Below are 12,003 nucleotides of genomic sequence, written 5' to 3'. Positions count from 1 at the left end.
TCCGGTTCACCGTCCGCGCGGGATATATTTATAAGCACGCGCGCGGCCGAGCGCGATTTCTTTTTATCCGCTGCATTCCTTCCAAGGCTCCGGCGGAGAACGGATCGGGCAACGGGCCGTCGTCATGGCCGTTCGTTCGTTCGTTCGTTCGTTCGTTCGTTCCCGCGTGTTGTATCCGCGCCGCGAGAACGCTTTCTACCTCCCTCATTCTCTCTTTCTCTCCCGCTCGCTCTCGCGAGCCTCTCTCGTTCAATATGGCACCGCCCGCTACCGCCGCCGCCGCTGCCGACGTTTTGGACGTCTCTCGTTTCGGCGAAATATCGATAGCGTACGTCGACCGAACGTACGCTCGAATAATGCTCACGAATTATGAGTTACCACCCTGCACTACGTCCGTTATGCGATTATCCGAGTTATCCGGAGCATACGTAATGTGGCTATTGACTGGTGCGTTTCGGGAGCGCAAAGTGCAGCCAGAACGCGGAACATCCTGTTCTCGTTGAGATTTTACTAAATTAACCCAATTATTATTGAGCTTTTTTCAAGTACAATGGATTTTCGAGTAATCTGAGCAAAGATAGCCCATTGTACATAATTGATCAATTGACAATTAATCATATAAATTAACACAATTAAATATCAAATTGATATCAATTAAAGAATAATTCATTAGGTGCTAATCGTGAAATAAAGACTTTTCTTAATCCTGAAGAAGATCTTGCAAAAATCGCAATTATTAAAATTAAATGTAATTATATTTCTTATCGTAATATACATTCTTCGTAATTTATACAAGTTTCTATCTCGGTAAAATTTTACGCAAACACCCGGTATAGTGGCGCAAACGTATTCGCAGTGAGAAACATCGTTTACAGTTGTGCAGCGATCGAAGCTCGTATTGTGGTCGGATGGTTTTAGGGGGGTAGTTCGCCCCATTGCTGCCGCTTTCAAATAGTCGTGACTGAACCGACATTGTTACTAAATCGCCATTAACTTTTGGCAAGTATTACGACCGGACTGTTATTTATAGCACGAGTAACTGCACAGAGATATTGTTTAAAACAAGTCAATTATTTTACGGCGTAAATTATAAAAAATATCCCAATGTCGCATTTTTTATTAAATTTCGATGGGAACAGGATTATTCGAAAATGTATTTAACGTGTATTGTATTTTTTTTTTTTTTTTTTTGTTTTGTTTTGTTTTGTTTTGTTACGTAATAAACAATATGTGGATAGCGATATGCAATATATTCTGAAATGCTAATTAATTAACATACCATTTCTTTGAGAGATTAATAATTGATTATCGACGCCGTTTATATACTATTGTACTCTTCTGATGACCTAATATTAAGATCGCGCGTGCACAAGGGAATCTAAATTTAGCTCCGAGCTTCGTTTAATTGCCAAAGACTGCGCGACAATGACATAATATCCAGCGCGTGACGATGTGCTTCTGTCTTGATGAAACCTCGTTAAAAAGTCGCATTTTTTCACGGAATCTTGAGCAATATCATTTTATATGTCGCGTCATAATCTATACACGCGATAATTTTGCGCAAGAGATATCGAAAAGTAGTTACTCATAAGCTCGCGTAAATCGATTTTTTTTTTTATTATTACCCTTATGATTAATCAGAATTAATGATAAGCATCGTAAAAATTATAGCAATATAATATTATCAAAATTTACTTAATGCTGTTTGATTAAAATTCGATATCCCGTTTATTTGCCTATCAACTAATGCAATCTGTTTGTTCACAAATTTCGCGTTATCATAATTATCGGGTATAATTCAAAATGATATCCATATTTAATTAGAACGAGGAAGATTTCTGACTTTTTCCAGTATTTATGGATAAATTAAAATATTACGTTGAAAATTTGTTTTCGAAACTTTTTATTTCGCATACACTTTTGCAAGGTCAATTAATTCTAGAAATTGTGCCATTTTATCAGTCTCCTTAAATTTGAGAGCTCGGCATCCTTTTACCTACCGCATCAAGACGGTGTGTAACGTTAAAGCCTTTCGCTCTCGCGAGATTAACAGCGACAACGACGACGAAGAGTGCACGCGAGGCCGGCAAGTACAACGACAATGTGTTAGCGTATGTAAATAAACGACGAGAGAAGGAGGAAGTTGGGAGGGACGATGGTCGCGAAGGGAAAGGGTGAAGAACCCGGGGGGGGAGGTGAAGGGACGCGCGAGCCAGCGACTGCAAGGCGGACTTCGCGCGTCGAGTTAGGTAACGCGTATCCATGGCGGTTTTTCCTTCGCAGAGAAAGTTAGTCTAGGCGCACCTCGAGCGTAAAATCGCTTCTCGTCGTACAGCGCGTCTCCCTTTCTCTCTTCTCTCCTCGTCTCTCTTCCTCCTCCTCCTCTTCCTCTCTCTCTCTCTCTCTCTCTCTCTCTCTCTCTCTCTCTCTCTCTCATTGTCGCACAACTGTCTGCCAAAAATCCTTCTTAGTTTGCTTAGTGCTGTTACTTTACGTCACGCGAGAGTACAGAATTTCTGCATTAATCGGCTCTTTCGAAAGTTATTTTGCATCACTCTCTTATAGATCGAGAATGTATGATGCTTTGTGATCTTTTTTTTTAATAAAAGTTAATTCGTATTACAATGTATGTAATAATTGTAAGATTTAACTTCTTTTCGTACGTTATTCAGCACTTGATATATTATTTTTATTTACGATCTAAAATTACCTTGGTGATATTGTTCTAAAACAGAGGACTCCTTTTTCTTTATGTTACTTTCTCTCACTCTCGCTCTATTTTTTGTAGCGACAAATTAAGTAACTCTTCAGCGATGAAGATTGCGCGCGTAATAACACTTCGACACGTTCCCAATATATATAAAATGCTTAATTGTTTTTTTTATTTTTGTTCTTTTCTTCCGCCCGCCAATCGAATGTTATTCTGATTCGTGAGATTTTGATTATCCTTCGAGTGATTAAAACGGCCTATGATTTATTTAACTGTATACATACTTCGAATTTCTATTTGCCGTTTCTAACAATTTCAAACGCTCAAATCATTAATATTAATTTTTCAATAAAATAATAAATTAATGACACGGTAAATTCAATGTATAGATTTGTTTTGCTAATGTTTTATTAATTAATATATAATTATATTAAATGAAATTAACATATACGGTTAATAATATTACGAATACGAATAGATGGAAGAATGAAGCGATGTGTTTAAAGTCTTGTGTTTCGAATTTCAATGGAAAATTTTTATATTATATAAACCATATTTTTTTCGTAATTGAGCATTCGTTACGTTACAATTTTTATTTCGAGCCTACTCATCGCCAGGGAGAATGTAAATTTCTCGCAAGTATAAAGACTTTACGTAAACATCCATTCCGCTTGAGAGCGAGCGACTTTTGTGGAATGGCTGACGATCGTTTTCGAATTGAAGAAAAAAAACGATCGCAGCGACGAGATCGCGGGTCACTGTCATTCTTCGAGGGTGAATTCGAGATCACGGGGGGATACGAGCCTTTTTACTCTGACACGCACGATCGGTTTAGCAACAAGTGTCGCCGAATTCTTTCGACGCGACTTACTTCGCGCGACGACGACGACCTTGCGAGCGTGCGAGCAAGTACTTCACGCGTCATCTTCCAGCCGTACGGCGAATTCTCGTTTTCCCAACAATGATTTCCGGGTGCATGTATGATTCAAGCGATTATTCGCAGAAATAATTACTCCCGACTTTGCGTGACAGATCGGAAAATCCGTCGCGACGCGCACGATGCGGGCACCAAATTTTAAATTAAATTCTAAAAATTAATTAATGCTTGCAATGTAACATGCGTCTGTTCTGTCACGTCGTTGAAATAAAATCGATCTTCGGTGGCGATCGCACGGGTTTTAATTGACTCCCCAGAGGTGTTGTGTGCAGCGTTGCGCGCGATTGATTGAGCGGAGGATCTTCAACAAAAAAATAGATAACGATGACTACCGGTCAATTTCGTCGACCGATGAATCAACAATTTTCACGTGAGAGCGCAGGATCGATCGGAGATTGGGAATTAGCGAAGATCGGGTGTGGTTTCGAGTGTTGCATTTCATGCGCGCGTTACATACTCTCGTGGAAAGCCGGAAATGGTCCTGCGACCGGTCGGAAGCGACTTCCATGGTGGTTTAAAGTATTCGCCCACGAAAACGTTTCACGGAAATAAACGGCACAGCCCTCGATAAAGAGAAAATGGAGCTCACGAGAAGGACATTTCTCTTTTAATATTAAAGACGAGGCGGCGATAAGACTGCATGGAAAATGTGCGAATGTAGCAGCACGTACGATAGCGAAATAAAAATTGCTGTCGGCAAGCATGATTGAACAGCAACGTGTACATGTATATTTTTATTTTATTCTATTTATACTGGAAAAATGTAGAAACGAAATACTTTAAATCACAATTCACGGTAATCGATAAAATTTTAGTTAATTCCCTTCAGAATTGGAGCGTGAACTTTTATAGAAAATTTAGGAAAGCAGATTTGAATATTAGTGCACGGTGCTAAAATATACGTGAGAAATACTTTTCTATAAATATATCTTGCCTTTAATATTAAAGATTCAATTCGAATCTTGAATATGCTTTGCCGCATCAATACTAACATTATAAAAATATGTTGAAAGATGAATGACTTTGTAACTTTGGTATTATTTTTAATATTATTATTCCTCAAAAAGGAGGTAATTGGATTAGAAATCGGATCGTTCCAACGGAATCGAACGGAGAAAACCTCTAACCGTAATAATGAGCGACAATTTTTCCGCGACCGTTAGTGCGCGATTTCGCAAAGTTGCGCAGCGATCCGCGAAACAATCTGATGTATCGCCGTCATCGTCATCGTCGATTATGAGACACCGCGATAGCGGTACGTGCGTAATTTTTCCCCTTCCGACGAAGCGGACGGCCGGGATTTATTTGCGCGCCGCGACGGAAAGACGGAAGCGCGCCGTGTGTAACTGGGTCAGTCGCGGACGAGAACGACGACGTCGGCGACGACGATAGGGGAAAAGAAAAAGAGACCTCTCGTCCATTATCGGCGTGTAGTACGCGAGCACGGTATACGTGAGTGCGTAAGCGCGTACTTGCGTACCGCTAACCTGTCCCCCATAAACCGCTTGCGTGTGTTTTACCGTCTTCGCGTATACCGTTAGAGAGACAAAAATGCTCTCTCCGTTCCGTGTAATAACTATAAATGTATTCGCACCGTAAAAAGAATTTTTACCGAGCAATAAATACCGTAAACGATACATTACGACCATTAAAAACTGTTTACTCCTATAAAATGTATAGAATTACGTTCGGGAATATTCACGAGTTTGCAAAATGCAAATACGCGTTATAAATAATATATTATTGCGCGCTGAAATTGTTTACTCAATAGGATACGGAATACTGCGGAACCGATGTCGTCTCTTCCATTACAAATTACAGTGTAGCTTGCCGAAATTTTTTTTCTAATCAGGAGACGTCGCGTCGTGTAGCGATTTATTATCGAGTCATTAAACAAAATACCATGTCCAGTTTGTTTAGTTTCTAATTTCCTAGTCCATTTATGATTATACAAATATGCTGATAATTTTAGATAATTCTGTGTGATAAATTCTTAACTAGACCTAAGGAAAAGATAATGCTCTCTCACAAGTGATTCTCTGTACCCTAAAAAATTTCTCATTCGGTTTCGAACCACGAAAGCGTTAAGAACTTAACTATGTGGGAGATGTTTGACGATCTCTGTGTGTAAAATATTATTTTCACATATCGAAAAGTTTATAAAGTATCTTAGCTTGTAATAATAATATTAATTGCAATTTATAATAGGATAATTCTTCTCTTGTTGCAGACGCTAAAATGAGATTGGAGGAGGATCTGGTAATTCGTAGGACTCGACCCACAATGATTTCCGCCAAGTATCGCGCCCGCGAGGAACGCCGCCGTCTGCTCAAGATCTCTGCCGGCAAATTGAGGAGAATCGAGGATCCCGAGGCAAGCTTGTGCCGATCGGTGCTCATAAATAACGCGGTGCGACGGCTGCAACGTGAAAATCGGGACGAGAAGACGCGGCATTACGGTGCATTTCCAATAGTGTCATCGTACATGGACGAGACTAGCAAAGAGAACAGCATCGCTGGCAACCTCATTGCCGACGTGGACGAGGACGCGTCCTCCAGAAAAAGGTGCGTATCGAACCAAATTTTAATTTCAATCGATCATCGATGATGATCAACGTCATCAATTTAGCAAATTCGATTTTCGATGATCGGAGAATTCGTCGTTACATTACAACTTGAAACAAATTTTGTAGAAATTTATATGATATAATATCTGTGTTTATCTATTATATTATTATAACATTTTAATATTAAAACTTATAATATTAAGATTTCTAAAATTGACTATTTTTCGACGCGTTACATTATTTTTTGCCTTTTAAATCCAACACTCGTCGTAACACTATTGAACTAGATTTGTAAAGTTACAATATTATTCGCGCTCATAGCAATGATTACAGTCGATTCTGGTTAATTAAAACACATCGGGCCGTATCATTTTGGCCCAATTAAGCGGTCAATTATCCGAAGTTTGATTTTAAAATAAAATAAAAATAAAAAAGTTAATTTAGCATTTTACAAAGCTATGACTTATTTAGTCAAACAAATTGAATAAGAACAAAATTTAATATAATATATTTTTCACGTGCTTCCACTTTCCTATGTTGTTGTTTCATTCTGTTATTATCACAAGAACGATAGCTCCCGTTTTATCTCTATTCGAAATAACATAGCAAACTGAATAGCAGCACGGCATGTAAACATGCGATTAGTGTTATCCACCGTTATAATTTTTCTAGGTGATGAACCCACAAACCCTGAATGAAGCGTTTTCCCGTGTGTGTGACGGTGTCCCAATTATACGGCGTGTTGTTCCAAATAAGCGAAGAAAAGACTTATCATTTTATCTATCGGGATTTATTTTTGGAGATTTGTCCCAAAAATAAACAGCTGCCTCAATTAACCGGCAGTCCAATTAACCAATGGCCCAATTAACTGGAATCAACTGTATTTTATAATCAGTCTAAAATTTTTCGGAAGATTTCTCGCGCTCCACTTCCGCACTGCTATATGATAAAATAATTGTGACGTCTTATTACTAAACATAGATTGGCCGACGACTCGAGGAACGACGGACTCAGTTCCAAGCGGCAGAGGCACGACGATCTCGATCTGCAGGACGACGTATTCAGCGATTTTTACATTTTGCCGCCGACGCCGCGCTTGCTCTCGCACATCGACGAGATTCAGCCGGAACCGGAAGCGTCGCATCACAGCAACAATCACCACCTGGGCTTCCCGGAGGACCGTCTGGGCGGCGGCGTGGTTGACGTGCGATCAGACAGCGGCATCAGCAACACAAACAACTCGTCTAATACGACGACGACCAACGACAGTAACACAAGCTGCCACTCTGTGCTTTTCCCCGGGGATCTCGATGATGCGAACGCACAGCTCTCGAGACCGGGCACCGACCTGATGGAAGTGGCCGATGTGGTCGATCCCGATCGGCTCTGCGACTTCGCCAGGTTCGCCGACTCGGCGAAAACGCTGGAGGAGCGATTGGCCGAGCTGCAGTCGCTGGACGAGCATTTTGACCTTACCAAGTTCGAGCGCAACAACAACCAGAGCTGCGGCCGCGCCTTCCATGACATACAGACCTTCCACAGCTTGGTGCCAGGTCTGGAAACCTAGACGGCAATTGCATTGTGTTCTATGACGCCGCCGCTGGACGTAAACAGCGACGGAGGAGACGGGGGCGACATAAACGACTTCGTGTCGTAGAGTCATTCGACGCGAACAGATGAACCTTAAAAGCGCGCGATGCAGGTGTGTGTGTGTTATATCGTCGAGTCGAGTCGAGTGTCGACAGTGGCTGATGCGATGCCCAGCCCGTACCGGAGACCATCCGTCTGTCTCCGATGCCGCGGGCAAAACTCGCGAAATGGACAAAGCGGACATTAGAAAAGTGCTCGAAAGGATTTACTACCGTGGGCAAACGGATGGGCAAAATTTGTCTCAGGCGCGCGCTGTTTATTAACACTGAAAAATCGCGGCAATCAAATGTCTCCATGTGCAGAAAAGAGAAAACTTTCTTTTTTTTCAAATAAGAAATTTTTTAAATCATTCTAAAGTTAAAAAAAATTATAGAAAATTCAGAAATATTCGAGTCTCATCGGTGAAAAAGCTGCAAAGATTTCAGCGTTAAAATGGGATGAAAATCTCATCTGCGGTTCCAGTGTTAATCACATTTCATGCATTCGTTATGCGTGCGTTAATAACAAAGTAACGTGAACTACGAGTTAGAATTGCAATTGAAAGTTTCATTTCAATTTACCGTAATTATTTCTCAATTCTATTCACATCCATAAACTAAATTTTAAATTATGTTTTGAAATCTTGAAATTTATAAAAGTACAAATTACAAGTTATTATATATTACATAGAGGAGGATGCGACTCGGAATAACATGTAATAAACCATCATAATATATGTATGGTATCTCGGTCGAATCATCGCCTACGAGCATGACTCACGCTGGTAATAATCTACTTACGACATTGAGTCAATGTTCAACGCGTAGCCACGAGATACCTAATAATACAGCGAACGCACACCGCTCTTTAATCGGCCTTTCTATTTAGCAATAAGTAAAAATATTTTTCTTTAGTTCCAGTGGCACATACGTCATACAAAGACGCGACCAACAATTACGCCGCGCAAGAATATATCAACAGTTTGACTAAATTATTGCATCATTCACACATTTGTTCAATATGCTACTTTGAATGTTATATCGGGAATAGATATTTACTGCTTGATTTTTTTTATACTGGCATGCGTAATTGCTGGCTTCACTCTTTGGATGCCGCGCTTGATCTATTTATACGTCGTCGGCAATATTAAATCTATTTAAAGTCGATAGCAGATAGACGACAGATTTCAACTCACTTTACATGCAATCATTCTCTTTCCTTATAATTATTTCTTTTTTATCGCAATTATTTCCTTCTCAGATAGAATAATTATAAATAAATTTAGTTTTTTTATGTATATATATATATATTTAGTTCTAATTCTAATCTCTTGAATCCGCCATCGTTGACGCCGCTAATGGCGATTTCATATGCACGGCCATGGTTCAAGTGTTCATGTATTCGCCAGCGTCCTCCGTGTTGTCCGCCCAACCTTGCCCGCGGCTAAATCGCCGTCGAAGCACCTTGCAGCACCGAAGCGTTATGGAGACACGTGCCTACGTACGGTACTCTGTCGACGGGGAATTCATCCGGCACCGATGCGACCTTCGGCATGACAGGCGCGTACACACGAAGCGCGAGTATATATACGCATTGTTTGTACATATACAGATAGATTTTTAAGAGCACGTTAAGAATATAGGATGAATTATATTGAGAAACAACATGCCGGTAGAACTATGAACGCGTGCGAAAAGCAGCTTTAGTCGCCGGCAAAGTCTGAAACTTTAAAAGCGTTTCGAACGTCGAACTCGGCGCGAAGTTTCTCGGTTTTGTTGCTTTAGACATTGCTGAAGGTAAATGCGATGTCATCGCGACCCTCTTTCGCCGCTGTTTTATTGGGAGACGCACGAAACGCTTGTAAACACGTGTCTCTGACGTTTCAAATCCCGTTAAACGATCTTTCTGCGCGATTTTATAGTCTAGGAATTATAGAGCGGGAAGAGTCGCGCGGAAAATCTACAATTATACGACTGTAGTTTTCACGGCAAATGCAAAAGCGACTTCTTCCCCGCGAGCTGCGTTCGAGAGCATTACTCTACAGCGAATCCTTCCCGATTAGCCATAAAGGAAATTTACTCCTTCGCAATGCTCATGTGGAAACAAAAAAAATTTCATATTCTTAATAATAATATTAATCTCGTCGCTTTGAGATGTGAGCGAGATGTTTTTCAAAGGCTAATGCGGGGCGATTCAGTCCAGAGAATGTCCTCCGAACGTCATTTTATATGCGCGACAGAAAGACACGCTACCGTGTAACGCCACGACAAGCCTTAGCTATTGTACGTTATTGTATCAGTTTTTTGTTAATGATATTTCTTTATGTTCGAGAGGAGTAGACGCCGTAGCGAGCAATAGCTATACTCCCCTACTGGTGGTTTCCTCCTTTTATGCTATCATTCTGTACATATACGTATTATCGAATGAAACAAAAGAAAATATCACGGAATTCGGTGTCTTCGGCATTTTATTGCGGAATCAAAATTCGAGCGTGGGAGGAAAACCCCGATTTCCTATATTCCATGAATCGATAATGCCAAATTTGCATCCTCCGAGCATTTTAGTGAAACATAACGAACGCAATTATGCATTAATAATTATAAATTATTTTTCGATCGCTGCACAAATCAGTCGCGATTGGTCACGAGATTCTTCTCGTTTCCTTAGAACGTTTTATTTGTTAGAGCAGGACTTTCGCGATAAATGCAAAGCTCCTATTCGAGAAGCGACAATCAAGTTTAATAAATGCAAGAACTTTGTTCACGCGTAAAAATATTTTATTATTTTATTATCAACACGAATAGATGAATCATCTTGAATTTGAAATCACGTTGTTAATCTTGTTTTACTCTTGGCATTTCTTGAAGTTTCTTCTTTATTTTATTCAAATTAAACTCACCTATGATTTAACTATATGTTAAGAGAGTGTTTATTACGTTACAAACATTATGTTGTACATACTACATATCGTATATTGTTTGAAGATAATTAAATCGTCATGTCGAGCGGCCAAGTATTTCTACGAGCTCTTCACGGATTCTGTGTAGTGCAATATCTTCATTCCTCTTGTATTTGCGTTTCTCCGTGATGGATTTTTATTGGCAATTTCTATATTATTTAGAAACTGCCGCGGTTCTATATTTGTTAAATCACTTTTTGTTCGTCCCGTACGAATGTGTACAAGTTACATATATTTTTGCGTTACGTCTCTAATGTTACAAAATTATACAAACCAACGAACGTGGTACTATATGAAATATGTTTCCAAGTAAATCAATGTATTCAAAATGACGCGCAAAAAAAATCCAACAATTGCCCACATTTACTGGTCCGTTGGCATGCAATTCTTTTTTTAATTTATTTATCCCTCACAAAAGTGCTAAAAGGAATTGGATAATGTTTCGGAATGATTTGTGTCTCCCATATACATGTCGCTTCTGCCGTCGACTTATAGATATCTTTTTATTAAGTTCGGAGAAACTTCTGTAGAGGAATTTTTCTGTTTCTCGGATAAAGAACAACGCGTGTTAAAATCCTTCCAGCGCAAAGTGGCGATCGTCGAAAAAATTGAATTTAAATTCCTTCAACGGTACTATTTACAAATTTTTTGAAGGTGTTGTGAACCTATGTCGATTAGGAAATGATTCGCGAATTAAATAAATGTTTTCGCGACGTAGTACAACTAACGTTAAGCATTGTTTTCGATAATATTCTTAATCGAAAAAATTCTCGATCGAAAGAGTTGGTGGAAACAAAAAAAAAAAGCAGAGGAAACACTATGTGGGCTAAGACAATTCCGTGGCAAACGTCTGGACGCAAATGCACAGATAGATCCAAACTTCCTTCGAACGCCTGGGCCAGAATTTTTCTGAGAACGATGTGTGCGATGCACGTATGGGTGGCGGAATCCACGTGTATATCCCTCCCGACGCTTGATATACGTCGCAAAAGAAACGGCTCAGCGCGTTTACTTGTAAATAGTCGCCTTAGCACTATTAAGATAATTAGCTATGTATAAAGTTTCATACGTTGTTTAGGTTTTTAGTACTAGTTATATCCGAGATCAGTTACCAATTATATGAACAAATTGCAAATAAACTGCAGAAAAACAACAATCGCTGTGTACAAATTTCTTTGTTTCCTCTCATCTTAGAATTAGAC

General features: G+C 39.7%; 2 protein-coding genes across 6 annotated transcripts in view; one reads left to right on the top strand and one right to left on the bottom strand.

The window, feature by feature from the left end:
* LOC105675117 (uncharacterized) overlaps positions 1 to 11,957 on the top strand; it is a 109,603-nt gene extending 97,646 nt beyond the window's left edge. For 4 of the 5 annotated variants that reach the window (XM_012371956.2, XM_012371957.2, XM_012371958.2 and 1 more), the window contains exons 2-3: positions 5,878 to 6,211; positions 7,195 to 11,957. In XM_012371956.2, coding sequence (XP_012227379.1) covers positions 5,878 to 6,211; positions 7,195 to 7,780 — 920 coding nt within the window. In that variant the 3' untranslated portion in view covers positions 7,781 to 11,957. Of the gene's footprint in view, positions 1 to 5,216; positions 5,771 to 5,877; positions 6,212 to 7,194 lie in introns of those variants that run through there. The other variant, XM_067354935.1, reaches the window with a different exon arrangement.
* east (enhanced adult sensory threshold) overlaps positions 1 to 12,003 on the bottom strand; it is a 105,870-nt gene that overhangs the window by 76,294 nt on the left and 17,573 nt on the right. The window lies entirely within an intron of this gene.

This window comes from Linepithema humile, chromosome 5, assembly GCF_040581485.1.
Source record: "Linepithema humile isolate Giens D197 chromosome 5, Lhum_UNIL_v1.0, whole genome shotgun sequence".
Taxonomy (NCBI): Eukaryota; Metazoa; Arthropoda; class Insecta; order Hymenoptera; family Formicidae; genus Linepithema; species Linepithema humile.
This window is presented reverse-complemented; position numbering and strand designations above follow the sequence as displayed.